The sequence below is a fragment of the Hemicordylus capensis genome, chromosome 2, assembly GCF_027244095.1.
Source record: "Hemicordylus capensis ecotype Gifberg chromosome 2, rHemCap1.1.pri, whole genome shotgun sequence".
Lineage (NCBI taxonomy): Eukaryota > Metazoa > Chordata > Lepidosauria > Squamata > Cordylidae > Hemicordylus > Hemicordylus capensis.
The window spans coordinates 429,106,283-429,122,113 of NC_069658.1; the positions used below are offsets into that span (position 1 = coordinate 429,106,283).

At 47.4% G+C, this 15,831-nt stretch overlaps 1 protein-coding gene across 2 annotated transcripts in view; it reads right to left on the minus strand.

Moving 5' to 3' along the window:
• The window catches only part of FAIM2 (Fas apoptotic inhibitory molecule 2), an 82,086-nt gene that overhangs the window by 37,519 nt on the left and 28,736 nt on the right, over window positions 1–15,831 (minus strand). For both annotated transcript variants that reach the window (XM_053296749.1, XM_053296750.1), the window contains exons 4-6: window positions 11,300–11,391; window positions 9,416–9,480; window positions 3,544–3,597 (exon numbers count right to left, since the gene is read on the minus strand). In XM_053296749.1, the coding sequence (XP_053152724.1) occupies window positions 3,544–3,597; window positions 9,416–9,480; window positions 11,300–11,391 (211 nt within the window). The remainder of the gene's footprint in view (window positions 1–3,543; window positions 3,598–9,415; window positions 9,481–11,299; window positions 11,392–15,831) is intronic.

The window sequence follows — 15,831 nt, forward strand, 5'->3', positions numbered from 1 at the left end:
GGGCTGTTGGGCAGTGCTGGGGAGGAGTCAGCTGTCGTGGTGCACATCAGCACCAACCATGTTGGAAAATGTAGTCTGGAGGTCCCGGAAGCAAAATTTAGGTTTCTAGGTAGCATACTGAAGTCCAGGACCCCCAAGGTAGCATTTGCAGAAATGCTACCCGTTCCACAAGCAGGACCAGCGAGACAGGCAGAGCTGAGGGGTCTCAATGTGTGGATGAGACAGTGGTGCCAGGAGGAGGGGTTTAGATTTGTTAGGCACTGGGATACATCTTGGGATAAGACGAGCCTGTACAAAAGGGACGGTCTCCACTTGAACCAAGATGGAACCAGACTGCTGGCGCTTAAAATCAAAAAGGTTGTAGAGCAGCTTTTAACATGATGTCTGGGGGATAGCTGATGGGAGCTGGGCAGTATCCCGTTTGGCAAATGCCATCCCTTAAGGTTCGAGGGTGTAAACGCTTCAGATAAACCCCAAAGGAGTCACAGCAGAACCAGTAAGGAGCAGACAGAAGGATGTGCTAACTGGTCAAAGAGATCAAATGGCCATAAGAAAGATAGCACACACCAGGTAAGAGATTCAGTGTATAGGTGAATACCAATGCCAGAAGCCCCCGAGCCAAGATGGAAAACATCTTGAAAACATAGATATAGTGGGCATAACGGAAACATGGTGGAACAGTGAGAAAAAGTGGGACTAGCTTTTCTCCCCTGTGTAGTGCAATATTAAGACAAGTTGTGCCAGTGGAAACTCCCTCTCCAACACAGTTGCTAAGGTTACAGAAGCCCCTATCACATCCAATGGCCTGAGGCAAGAATTCTTTGCTGACACCAGCTTCTTCCTTCAAACTGCCAATTTCCTCCAGCATTACAGAAGTCTGGGGGTTCTTTCACACACACATGCACATCATTTGATTTATCAACTGTTGATTGCCATTTGATGATTGGCAGTTGAATGTGTGAGCAGATCAGGGCCTGCTCCAGAGAACAGTGAGATTGGGCATCTATGGGGGTCCTAACAGTGCTGTCATCCCCACTTCGCATGCAGCAGCTAAGAAGATTAGGGCCAAAGTAGTCTCATGATTGGAACTCCTGATGTCTTTAAAACAAAACAAAACATCAACTTTGAAGGCTGGCATATCTATCGGGGCCATGGCATGAGAAGAGTGCCGGGGGGGGGGGGCATCCAAACCAGCTCACTGGCAGTTCCAGTCATGAAGTGCAGACGTCATATCTGATTTGGCCAACAGAAGCAGCATAAAATAATCACTGGGGTGCATGCTCTGCTTAAGGGGAGCAACTGAGGGTGCCTTACCAGCCCCTGCCCCAAGTCTGGAGCTGGCCTCGGCCTGGGGCTGACTCCAATGAAAAGCATTGCACTTGAATGGACAGCAGCTAGTATGAAAGTTCAATCTGTGGTGATTAATCTGTGACGGCTCCTTTGCAAATGTGAGTCATTCTCTTGGTGATGCGTTAATGACTAAAGAGCAGGGAATGCATGCTTGAACTGGCCCTACGGGTGAGCAGCACTGTATGTTGCTTGTGGGGAGAACACAGTTGTGGTACACCACAGGAATAAAGTCTTAGGCATGGCCTCTTGAGTCAATCCCTTTGAGTTTTTCTGCCTGTGTAAAACCTAAATAAGTAGAAGATTCTGAACGGTGTTCTCACACACACACCCATTTCAACATTCAGCACCGCACGCCTTCTGCCTCCTTAATCTGCCTCCTCACATGCCAAAAATAACCCTCGCAGCAGACACCACAGGACATGCCACATCAGCACATACCTTGCAGCGAAGGATGTGGCGGAAGAAGACTTGGCATTTCCCACCATCATTCAGGTTCAATGACTGGTCAACTTGCACCACCAAAGTGGATTTCAAAGGCTCACCTGGGTTAGCCTCCATCAAAGCAGAGGCTAACTTGGGTTGCCACCTTTCCTTCTGGCCCTGCTCCTGTGCAGTCTCTCTCTCTCTCTCTCTCTCTCTCTCTCTCTCTCTCTCTCTCTCTCTCTCTCTCACACACACACACACACACACACACACACACACTCAGCTGGTGAAGCTTTTCATGGCACGGTGACCATCTCAAACTACTTTTAGGAGCAAGGCCCGGGGGAGATGGCAGGGGGTGTGGGGATGGTGGCAACACTAGACCATGCTCTAGCAGCCCATTCTTTGAACCTGCAGAAATGATGACTCGCAGAGAGGTAAATCCTGGATACATTGGCCATATGCCAGTCTATAGTCAAAGGCACTGCATTTCATTGTTAGACATTCCATCTGTGTTGGTAGAGTAAACCATAGCATTTTCTAAGGGAAAGCTCAAATGGCACCCCTCTCCCCCCGCCCCCACAATGTGAGCTAGGAACACCACTGTTTGGCTTGATGGCATAGTCTGAGCATGCTCATGAGCTGCTGTCACAGCCTTGGTAACATGGCCTGAGAATGCTGAGTAACCCCTTGTTGATGATGGATGTTATCATACCCGCAGCTGGGAGAGGGGGGAAATAATATTGTCCTTTCCCTCAGGCAGCAAAGTGTCTTGGATGGCCCTGACAACCCTGACAATGTCCATTGCACTGTGTAATTTAAAAACACAAAAGCTACAAAGCGCTAAGCCTAAGAGGGGAAGAGCTTTCATGGAAACTTACAGCAACAGCCACAAATGCCCCCTTTTGCAGTGGTATTTTTTAGTTGCTCCAAACAGGATATTTAGTATTTTCACCCATTTGCAGTAAGGTCAGTGCTGATCCAGAAGGCATTGCCCTCAATCTTAGTTGACTTTGTGACACTGTGGTGTAGCCAGATCTATTTGATCACAAAGTGCCATGATTCCATTATGTTTATTATTGGCTGCCCACCTCCACTGCCCACGTGGCCACTCCCAGGAGAACTCCTCATTGGCTGAGAATGCCCACGTGACCATTGCCAGGAAGACTCCTCTTCCCAAATGCTGCTACAAGAGCAGTGAATCAGAGACACGGCATAGTGAACAGCACGTGAACTAGATGAGCACCAACCTAAGGGGAAGAGGAGGCTGGAGGGAATATTTCTCCAAGCACTATTTACATCCTGGAAAATGTTATTGGGCAACATTCAGTGCAGCCCAAAAGTTGTAGCCCAGAACAGGGAAATAATATTTTGACTTTTTACATCAGAGGCAAAAATGTCAGCCAACTGTATTTCTGAGATTTTGTGATAAAATCCCATCACAGTTCAGTGGGATATATGCCGCTCGACTCACACAGGATTGCCGTTTGATGCAATTACAATGAATCTGATTTTTTAAATAAGAAAAATATATCAGTTCTATGTTGCCATGCTGTTCGCTCATATGAATTCAACTTTTAAGTTTGCAGTCCTATGCAGTTTCTATTCACATTATTGGGAGAAAGTCCCACTGATCTCTATGGGGCAGCGTTTTCCAGAGTTAGCGTGAGTAGGATCGAGTCGCACACATCCTGCAGGTTTTTGGACACCCTAAATTTGACTTATTAAAAAAATGTGCTGGCCTATTTTTGAGGTGAAGTCAGTACTTACTAGGAAGCCCAATACCAGGCTGGATTTGACTGGATATATCCTTTGACTGGTTCACTGCAGGAAAGAAAGAGAAAGAAAAGGAATATGAGAGACATTCAAAGAGGGTAGAAGTTGCCGAACATGGAGAGAGCTTAGTTGATCCATGACCTTGTTTTTCAACAGCTGGACTCATGGGCTGGATAAGCCAGTTCCAGCTTCTTGATATTATGCATTGCTTGCAGTCATGACAGAGGACACCAGAACCCACAGAGAACAAGAAGTTATTGGGAGAGTTCAATAGCTTCCAAACTTTCTACCTTCAGAGAACTATTTCCAGATTGAATCAGGAATGCAATGGCTGTCCTAACTACTGGTGTGGACGGACCATTTCTCATGGTATGGTCCAAATCAGAACTAAATTTGTACCGAACCAAATTTGTACCGAAACTGGTTCGACCAAACCAGCTTGTCAAGCTGAGCTTGACTGAGGGTGGCAAAAGGGGTAAGGTCAGCACTGGGGTGGGGGTGGGGTGGCGAGAGGCATATTTAAAAGTAAACGAGGTCTTTATTGGCATGCGTGGAGGCTAGGTGAGTGCTGGCGCTTTGCCACCACGGAAGCTGCTAAAGGGAGCGCCGCTGCTTTAGGCAGTTTCGGTACCAAGGGTAAGGACCTCATTTACTTTTTTAAATGCCTCTCTACCGCCCCCTGCACTGCCTTCACCCCTCTCACCACTCTCAATTGAGCCAGGCTTGAACCATCGAACCAGTTCGCTTTGAGCTGGATTTGGTTCAGTTTGATCTTGGACTGGCCTGCCTTCCGGAAGGGTGGTCTGGTTCATGATCGAACTGCTCAAACCATGATGGTTCACAGAGGACCGGTTCGAGATCAAACTGGTTCTGCATATCCCTAGTCCTAACCACACCAGGGCAGTGCCAAAGGAGGCAGCTCGGATTGCTCCTCTCTCTCTCACACTGCCTGAGAGCCATGCTGCTTGCAGGCTGGTGTTTTGTCAGGTAGAGCTGCGTGGTTAACCACCCAAGAGTTGCGCTGCCGACCTGACAAATGGCCAGCATGCAGGCAGCATGGCTCTTGGGAGGGATGGGAGGGAGGAGCAACCCGAGCTGTCTCATTCGCTGCCCCAACTAGACGAGCTGCTCCTGACTGAACTAAACTTGGGATGCATTCTAGGGCACAACTTCCTCTGGGCCAGACGGGGCTGGAGTGCTGGTCTTGCAGTAGTGAGCATGAGTTGTCCCCTTTGCTAAGCAGGGTCTGCCTTGGTTTACATTTGTATGGTTGACTATATGTGTGAGTTGTCTGCTGTAAGATATTCCCCTTTGGTGAAGAGGCTTTAGATCAGTGGTAGAGCATCTGTTTGCATGCAGAAGGTCCCAGGTTCACTCCCTGGCTCCTCCAGGTAGGACTGGGAAAGATACCTGCTGGAAACCTTGGAGATTTGCTGCCAGTCAGTGTAGACAATGCTGAGCTAGGTGGACCAAGGGTCTGACTTGGTATGAGGCAGCTTCCCATCCTCCTATGTTCCTTGGCAGACGTGTGCTTGTCACAATGTGCCCTATAATATATCCCATGCTTAGTTAATCAGCAGCACCAGCAACTGACCAGGCCTGTTGGATTTCACTGCTGACCTGCATGAACTGAAGCATATGTTATCATAAACCTGTAATTCCCCTGGGGCCATGCATTGCAGGGGGAGACTGGTCTTGGTAGACAAGCTGTTATTCAGGGAAACTTAACTGCCATTACTGCTTTACTCACTGAAAGGCCTATGAGAAGCTTCTGAAGAACCCCCAGGTCCCCCGGATCAGTGTGAAAACCACCAAGATAGCTGACAGCTGGGAGTCAAACCCACCCCCCAACAACTGCAATCAAGGCACTCACTTCCTCAGTTTTGCACATGGCACAGATGAGGAAGAGGAGCATCATGGAGGTGCAGAAAAGGAGTGCAGGTGGACCTTCCTTGGGGGAGGGGGAGCAAGCACGAGTACCAAGGAGGGCTGAGGGAGGCAGCATGGTGCGGGGGAGAGGCAAGATACCATTTTGTGCATTCATGCAAAAGGGTAATTGGATGAATGGCACTGGAATGAAGTGATCCTAAGGCAGGGGCGTAACTACTATTAGGCAAGGTGAGGTGGTTGCCTGGGGACCCCATTGCCCCCTGCCCAGCCCCAGGTCCCCTCAGCCACTTGCCCTGTTCGCCCTCTCTCCTGCTTGTCCTTCTGCCCATTGACCCATTCACCCTTCGACCCTTTGAACCATTGACCCTTTGAACCATTGACCCTTCAAAGCCAAATGCCATTATGGTTGGGGGTTGTGGGAGTTTAAGTCCACCAACATCTGGGGACCCAAGGCTGAGAACCCCTAATATTCCATGTTTGCAAAAGATTCCAAATTTAATGATTTTAATGCTTATACTATTTTAATTGTAAACTGCCCAGAGATGCAAGTTCTGCTAGTCTGGGAAACTGTGCATGAAGAATGTAGCGGTCCTTGAAACTCTGCACAAAGAATTTAGCAGTCCTTGACTCCAAAAAGGTTGAGAAACACTGCTCTAGAGAATGGACGTGTCAGGGATATGAGTTGGGTGCCCAGCCCAGGCCATCATTGCGCTGTCTGCTGAACATTTCCTGGGCCAGCATGGCATTTTCAGTTGCGCCATCCCTTACTCCATTTGGGATGACCACTCCTCTCCCTTCATCTTTGTCCTCTCTCTTGTGTGCATTTGTAGAGTGGCATTTTCTGCACTCTCATGCACCCAGCCAGAAGCATGGGATCGTCTCTCTGTCTAACCACAGAAACTACACAGGCAAGGGATGACCAACTATCTGGTAGCTTTGAGGGTCAATTCTGGCCCCTGAAGTAATTTTGACTGACTACTGGTGGCCCTTTCAAACTTTAATCAAATGGTGGGGAAAGTATTCTCACAATTTCACATTTAAAGAAAAAAATAAAACAAATGTTATGAAGTTGAAAGAGACACAGCCCCCATATAATGTATCTGAAAGCATGTAGCCACTCAGCTATGCCTGTGCTCCGTAACATACTCCCCTTTACTCCTAGGGTCAAGCTAGACATGATGTAGAAGCTCTGTGATCAGATCTCCCAATGGCCTTTTCTTTGGTTAAATACTGCCAAGAGGTTGAGGGAAGAGAAGGCCCTGTTTGGCTCAAGGCCATGGCACTTGGAGGGGTTTAACCTTATTTTTTATTCATTTATTTATTCTTACATTTATATCCTGCTCTTCTGCCAAGGAGCCTAGAGTGGTGTACATGGTTATGTTTGTCCTCACAACAACCCTGTGAGGTAGATTAGGCTGAGAGATACCAAACTGGCCCAAAATCACCCAGTGAGCTTCCCGGTCCTTTTCCAACACTCTAACCACTACACCATGCTGGCTCTCTTCTTTATTTATTCGTTTAACTTATTTGTATACCACCTACTGCCGAAGTCTCTAGGGAGTTAACAGAAATAAAACCAAACCAAGAAATTTTAACAATTAAAACATATAAAAATCAAATTAAAATATCCATAAAAACTACCAGGCAGCTAAAAAGCTTGGCTGAAGAGATGCGTTGTTATGCTGTTCCCCAATGGAAATTCGGTAATAGTATGTCAGCCATGTATTATGATTAGAGTTAAATGACTGAAGTTATTAAGTGCTTGATGAATGGGGTTTTCAGTGGATTGGGGGAGGGTGGGATCCCCATAATCTAAAGCCAATGTCATCTAGCTGCAGCAGAGGGGGAGGCAAGCAGCAAGCCAGCACCTCCATCAGCCTGAGGAGGGCTAAGTACCTTCTGGACCCTCTCCTCTGAAAACTCCCCCCCTTTTAAACTTAAAAAAAAAAAAAAAGATTGTGAGCCCTTTGGGGACATGATTATTAATTTTAAAGAATGCTGTAAGCCACTCTGAGCCTTTCGGGAAGAGTGGGATCTATATGTAACAAATAAATAAATAATATGTTGATAAGTTGGTGATGCTCTACACATGTTAACTTCCAAACAGTTCTTTCCACCAAGACCTCTTTATCTGCGGTGGGTGGGGGGGGGAAGCACCATTCACTGGTTGCTTTCCAGAACAGCAGGCTTTACTGCAGGTTTACTGAGAGGCTTTACTGAGAGTTTGAAGTTGCCCCAAAAAACCAACGCAAAAAGTGGATTTTTTTTTGCCCCGGATATAAATTGGGCTACACTCTAATATCCAAATTGTGTTTGAAGTACTCCCTGATAGCTCTCAGGGACTTTGGGGTAAATTTGGCTAATGTGTGACTGCACAGCTCCATTCTGGAGGAGATGTAAACTAAAAGCTGGGTGTGAAAAACTCCTGGATGTTATAGGTTGAATAAAAGCAGAACCATTTCAGTGTGTTTTATTCTGAAACTGTTTTGCTTTTAACCTGTAGCATCTGGTGAATGACATTTTATTTTTTGCGCAAAGAAAGAGACCTTGGTGGAAAGAACTGTTTGGAAGCTAATAATAAATAAATAAATAAATAAATAAATAAATAAATAAGATGATGGGCAATTTCATTTGAATTCTTGATACTAATTTTTAAAAATCTGTTGTGATGAAGAATTGTAGCAATATCATTATAATGTTGCCCTTGAGCCTCAACTTACGAGCAGTGAGGGCTCCAGAGCAGGCTGCGGGGAAGGTGGGTTAGACATATCTTCCCCGGACGAAAAGGAAGAAGGAGGAACTCTATTCAGTTTCACCTTAGAAACAAGCGAAGAGTGCACCATCGCCAGACTAATGCCATTGATTTCCTTGCCTTATTCCACTCCGGGGAAATAGCTTCCTTCAGAAACAGTAGATTAAATGGCTTGAAAGGTTTCAAGTGATATCAATTTATTATTGATGACAAAGGCAATTGATTCAGGTGCCCCTGTGCCATCAACACCTTTGCTATTTGGTTACTTCAAGCAACCAACTGCTGTTAGAAATAATGATATGAATCAAGGTGTTTGTAGCTGTGCTGGAGAATCCTAATGTTTTATTCTCTGAGACAAAGTTGCCAGGGACAAACTGAGTGACACAAAGAAGACAAGGATAAAATAACACAGGATCTTCTAGTGTGCCCTCTAAGAGACCCTCCCTCCCTCTTTCAATGAAGGAATCAGCCTTTCTTAATTCTGGTGGCAAACCACAAATCCGTGGCAAATAGAACTTCCTCAAAATTGTTAAATTTGGACATTACTCCTTGGTCAAAATATCCAAGGAATTTAGAGAGGGGCAGGGGTGGAATTGCAGTTAAACGTACGGTTTCCTATGGTTTCAGCCTTTCCAGCCATGGTTTCCCATGATTTGGTCAACAGTAGAGAGCAGTGTTAACCCTAAGTGTGGCCCCCTGACTAATTGTTTATTCAGCCTGTGTGAAGGTTTGGCTGAAGCTGAATACTTGGCATAGTCACCCTGGCACCATGCAGACATGGCCATTCTAACTGCACAGCACTGCTCTTTGCCCAGCACCAGGGGGCTCCTTTAAGGGAAATCCTTTAAGGGAAAAGCCCTCTTGAGCCCCTGCATCATCTTCGAAGGCATGCAGAGTGCTGGGAAGTGTACCCTTCCCAGCTCTTTCCCCATGGAGCTCTTAAGAGAGGGCTCTTTTCTCTCTTAAAGGGGAACACTCTTGAGTGAGACACCCCACACAGAGAAAAGTGCAGTACTGTGCAGAGGTCAGCATGGTGGGAAATGGCTCCCACACAGAGGATTTTTTGCCAGTGGCCTCTGATTGGAAAAAAGTGAAGATCATTGCTCTGGAGACACACATGCAAAGGGTGTGAGAATAGCAATGCCAGTGTGAGAAAAGTTAATCAAATCAGAAAAAAAGTGAAGAACTCAAGGCACAAGACTTGTTGCTAGGCCAGGGACTTACCAGAAGGTGAAGACAGCCACAATGGCGACCGTAACAAGCAGCTGCAGCATGATAATAGCATAAACCTGAAAATAGGAACACAGGGTACAAGTCAGCATGGCTAATGCTCCGAACCAGGGGTTGAAAAATGCAGCCTGGTGGGATACAATTCTTGGCTGTTGCCCTAGCACAGGCACTGGACCCACTCCTGCTTATGTTATGGTGGTTTATTCTTTATTTTACTAGCAGAATATCCATAGATATGACAGGTGCGTGCGTGCGTGTGTGTGTGTGAAGGGAGGACTTGTATTTTAAGAACGTTTGTTGGGATCATGTTACACTATGTATACCTCATTATTAACATAGCAGTTGAATTAATATCTGGCAATGCCCCCTCCCCCCATGATTTTTTTTTTTTAAAAAAACCTGGGATATTTGCCTTTGTTGCACAAATCAAATATCTAGCCCATTTCACTTAACAAGAAAAGACTGAGGTCTTTCACATGACCTCACAGCCCTGTGGCGAATGCAGGAACTTGCCGGCCTTCCCTGGCAGATGAGCAGCGGCCGCCCACACCTCTGCCGTGCTGCACACCCACATAAGCGGTGGCCTGGTGACTTCTGGAGCTGGGAGTGGGAGGGCTTCCCCGCTCCCGCATCCCAGGGTGTGCCGCACTACAAGCACAGCTGCTGTGCTCAGCATGGCCACTCCTCCCCCTGACCGTGTTCACTGCCAGAAATGGTGGCAGGCCAGAGGGAAGTCAATCGCCCGGACACAATCGCCGGCGGCAATCGCCCGGACACTCACGGACCGAGGTTTGTTTCGGCTAAACACCGGGTTTTAAACTTGGGCTTGGCATGGGGGCAGCAGCAGGATTGCGCTCGATCCCAGCACTTCACATGTGCAGCCTAGGCTACGCATGTGAACAGCCTCACTGTCTGTCGAACCAGTGAGCTAGCCAGAGATACATATACTCCTGAAGAAGGAGCACATGTGGTCATTCACACCATCAAAAACGGTGTCAAATCTGGGTTTGGGAGCTGTGTGTGCTGGGTAGAAGTGATTGCGTGGAAGCAAGGTAGGAGGAAAAGCTACCCCAGGTTTCTAGAGATGTGCACGGAACCACAGAGCTGCGGTCCGGCACTGGGGTGTGGGTCTCTTTAAGGGTGGAGGGAGGGTGTACTTACCCCTCCCGCCGCTTTTTCAAGGGGTAAGTACACCCTCCCTCCGCCCTTAAAGAGACCCACACCCTAGTCCGCTCGAACCACGAACCACCCATGCTTGGACCGGTCCGGAGGCCTGTAGAATGGCCTCCGGACCAGTCCGTGCACATCACTACTGGTTTCCCTCCAACTTTGCTTCCACATAGTCACTCCTACCCAACACTATGCAATCGAAAACTGGGAGCATACACAGCTACCAAACCTGAGTAAAACACAGTTTATGGTTGTGTGAATGACCTTGTGGTCTTGGAGGGGGAGGAGGCACTGCCACCTAACATCTTTAAACAGCACCCCGGAAGGTGGCACTGTGGATCTGGCTTATCTGTTGGTTATAATTTTCCTACAAGGCTGAGGTCCTTAGGCTGCAACTGACAGTTGGATAAGTGATCTCACACTACGATCCTATTAATGTTTACTCAGAAGTAAATTTGGTCAAATTCACAGAATTGCAGCCTTAGTAGTCTCTATATTATCACAAAACTACAACAGATTTGCTTGGATTTGGGTTGAGAGTTATGGTGGCACCATGATACTGATGGACTTCAACAATCAGGATACATTTCCAGCTTCACTCCACTTCTGCAGTGGAGGCAAGCAATATTTGGGCATACTTGATACACCTCAAGTACAGTAAGAAGGAGGGACCCCTCCTCCCCATGGCCATCTGTTTTGAGATATTACCTTCCTGATGAAAACCCTGCGTATGTTCTGATCATCCCAGCTGAAAGTTGTGAGCACCTCAGTGTCTCCACTGCCATAGTTGGGGCTGGTACCTGAAAAGGATGGGAAACAAGACACATCAATGTCTTGATGTCAAGACATAAATGGCATACAAGACATCAAGGAGATTATCCTTATGAGCAGCCTAGCCTAGCCTGGGCTAGGCTGCTCGTGTGGAACATCAGGATCTGTGAGGACCCTGGTGCTTACGCCCAGCATAACCCCCCTCCTAAACCTGGATCGCTTTGCATCCCAGTGAGCGTACTGACCCCTTGGGAGCCAGTGGGAAGGCCTGACAGTGGCCATTTTTACCCTTTTTTTAAAAAAGCAGCCAAGAGACCCTATACAGATCAGGACTATGATACATGGTGCCAGGAGAGGAGAGCTGGTCTTGTGGTAGCAAGCATGACTTGTCCCCTTAGCTAAGCAGGGTCCACCCTGGTTGCATTTGAATGGAGACTACATGTGAGCACTGCAAGATCTTCCCCTCAGGGGATGAAGCCGCTCTGGGAAGAGAGAAGGTTTCAAGTTCCCTCCCTGGCATCTCCAAGATGGGGCTGAGAGAGATTCCTGCCTGCAACCTTGGAGAAGCCGCTGCCAGTCTGTGTAGTCAATACTGAGCTAGATAGACCAATGGTCTGACTCAGTATATGGCAGCTTCCTATGTTCCTGTGTTCCTATAATCAGGATGGCAAGAAACCCCCTGCTGTTGTCATCAGAGTAGCTCCTTGGGACTGATCTAACCCTTGCAAAACATTGCAACAAGCACCATTCCACACACGCCTCGCAGAGCTGGTAGGAAGCACAAGGAGACGAGAGGAGGACTTTCTGTGCTACCGGCAAGACCTCTAGGGATGACCATTTCCCCCCTGCCGGCGCTCCGTTATATTCCAAAATCCATGGGCGGGCAGCGTACCTCCCTGCCGCCCCTTCGCCTGTTGTTGGCCGGAAAGGCGGAAGTATAGTCTGTGTGTGTGCCTGGTATTGCACACACGCGCCTGCCACACACATCACACGTGCAACATGCGTGCGGTGGGCACAGTGGGCATGCACGTGCACCAGCGGGTGCACGTGCAGACTATACTTCCGCCTTTCCAGCCAACAATGGGGGAAGGGGTGGCAGGGAGGTACGCTTCCACCCCATGAATTTTGGAAAATAACAGAGCACCGGCAGGGGGAAAGTGGCAGGAGAGGTAAGTGCACCTTCTCCTACCCTTAAAGAGCCACCAGTTAAAGAGCATCGGACTGCAGCTCCGTGGTTCCGTGCACACCACTAGAGACCTCACATCAATGAATCTGTCTCTTGCTCCTCTGGAGACATACGAAGATTTAGTGCATGAGCTCCAAAAACATGTAATTAGGAAAGCCGAATACACTCCAAAGCCACCTGGGCGCCCATCCAAACCCTGGTTTGATAAGAACTGTATAGAAGCCAGGAAAAGGAAAGCTCTTACATCTACCTACCTCACCCACAGGGTTAGTACTGAAGCAGATGCTACGGAGGGCCTCTCACAACTTTCATACCTCAAGAAACAATATAAACATCTATTGACAACCAAGAAGAGAGACGTCATGAGGGCCACCTGGACACAACTTATCTAGGCAGCCAAAGCTAAGGACCCATCCACTCTCTGGTGTATCAGTGCCAATTCTCTCTAATCATCATCATCATCATCATCATATCCCCTCTGTTGTTTGTAATCGCCATGACTCCACTTTAACAAATACTAAACAAAACAGGCCTCGGATACCAAACATCTAAAACATCCAGTAAAATCAACCATCTGCTGTACATGGACGATCTGAAGTTGTATGGAAAGTCCCAGTCAGAAATCGAATCACTGCTAAACACTGTCCGTATATTCAGTAGCGATATAGCAATGGAGTTTGGACTAGACAAGAGTGCTGCATTAACAATGAACAGAGGAAAAATAAGAAAAACAGAAGGAATAGAACTGCCCAATGGAAGTCAAGAACCTGGAAGAGAAAGAACATTACAAATATTTGGGCATTCTCCAGGCTGATAACATTGCACACACTGAAGTTAAAAGAAAAATTGGAAGTGAATACGTCAGGAGAATTAGAAAAATCCTAAAGTCCAAACTCAATGGCGGGAACACCATACAAGCCATAAACACCTGGGCTATACCTGTTATCAGATACACTGCCGGAATAATAGACTGGACCCAAGCAGAGCTAGAGACGCTAGATCGTAAGACCAGGAAAATCATGACCATCAATCATGCTCTGCACCCCCGCAGTGATGTAGATAGGCTATACCTCCCTCGCAGCTCAGGTGGAAGAGGAATGCTGCAAGTCCATCAAACAGTAGAGGAGGAGAAAAGAGGCCTTGAAGAATATATCAAGGACAGTGAAGAAGATGCACTTAAAATGGTCAATAACAAGAAACTATTCAACACCAATGAAACAAAGCAGGCCTACAAGAAAGAATAAGTCAAGAACCGAGCAGAAAAATGGAAAAAGAAGCCACTGCATGGTCAATATTTGCACAATATAAGTGGAAAATCAAACATCACCAAGACCTGGCAATGGCTTAAGAATGGCAACTTGAAGAAAGAAACAGAGGGTTTAATACTGGCTGCACAAGAACAGGCACTAAGAACAAATGCAATAAGAGCAAAAGTCGAAAAGTCAACAACAAACAGCAAGTGCCGCCTTTGTAAAGAAGCAGATGAAACAGTGGACCACCTAATCAGCTGTTATAAAAAGATCACACAGACTGACTACAAACAAAGGCATGACAAGGTAGCAGGGATGATACACTGGAACATATACAAAAAATACAAGCTAACTGTAGCCAAAGATTGGTGGGACCAATAAAATTGAAAAAGTTGTAGAAAATGAAGATGCAAAAATATTATGGGACTTCTGACTACAAACAGACAAACATCTGCCACACAATACACCAGATATAACTGTAGTCGAGAAGAAAGAAAAACAAGTGAAAATAATCGACATAGCAATACCAGGGGATAGCAGAATAGAAGAAAAAGAAACAGAAAAAAATAACAAAATACAAAGATCTACAAATTGAAATTGAAAGGCTGTGGCAGAAAAAGACCAAAATAATCCCAGTGGTAATTGGCACCCTGGGTGCAGTCCCAAAAGACCTTGAAGAGCACCTCAACACCATAGGGGCCACAGAAATCACCATCAGCCAATTACAAAAAGCAGCGTTACTGGGAACAGCCTACAGTATATTCTGTGACGATATCTGTAACAACACAATTTTTTGAGTTGTATTTTATAGATTATAATTTTATAGTCTAATTATAGTCTATTACTTTTTAGTAATTTAGTTATTATTATTTCATGATAATGTGGTTTATAATAACTTTAATGTAATATGATTTATTGCCACATGATCTTCTATTATTCTGTATCCGTATCATATCCTACTAGTGTTTTCAAGCCCGTTTTAAAAACGGGCGCTAGTAGGGGAGAGTTCCGCCATTCGCCTTCCTTTTCCGCCCACCCGGCGGGCTCCCCCCTCCGTCTTTTTCCTCTCTGTGGTCCCCCCGCCGCCATTCCCCCTCCCGCCGACGCCAGCCTCCATACCCCCTAGGGGTAGGCAATGATGGCTCTCCCACTGTTGTTAAACTACAACTCCCATCATCCCTGTCCACAATTCTGTAGCTGGGGATGATAGGAGTTGTAATTCAGCAACAGCTGGAGAACCGCTGTTGCCTATGCCTGCCTTAGTTAGTAACATAAGACCATAAGAAGAACCGTTTGGATCAGATCAAATATTTGTTTACTCCAACATGCTGTTTCAATGGAGATCAGTTAGATGTGGCATGAAACAACGCCTCCCTCGCATATGCTCCATTGTAGATAGCATAGAGAGGTGTACTCAGAGTTGCCTTTACCCCTGGACTTCTGGCCCAAAGTCCAGGGCCTCCACAGCCCCTGGGACTCCCCTAAGTCCGCCTTAGTCTGTCCCAGATGGTATGGTCGCCTGCACCGCCGCCCCTAGGCAACTTCACTCACTGGATGTAAATTCTGCTGCACGAACACTCATGCTGGTGGTGGCTGAGAGGGGAGCGACTGAGAGGCGAGTGCTGAGAGGCGAGAGCACGGGGGCCAGTTGACCCGGATCCACCCGGGGCCCAGCGTTCGTTTTGCTTTTTCCCTACGCCGCCTCCTCCAGATCGGAGCTGGGTGAGTTGTTTGGGCCAGCCTTCCCCCGCCTCCGCCACACTGCCGGGGCGCTCCCGCCCCTGCCAGCGGGCTCAGTCTGCCTGCTGCGGCCACCAGCAGGGCTAGTTCTCCCGCTGTGGCCGCTGCTGCCAGCGGGGCCAACTCGATGGCCACGCTGCCGGTCTGGCCTGCTCCCGCCCCCGCCTCACATCTGGGGCCGGGCTGCCTTGGTTGGCCAGGGCCGGCCGCCGCCTCATGGCCTGGCACGCCACTGGAACGCCTCCGCCTCACATTTGCAGCCCGGTCTCCCTTCTCGGCCGGGCCGGACCCAC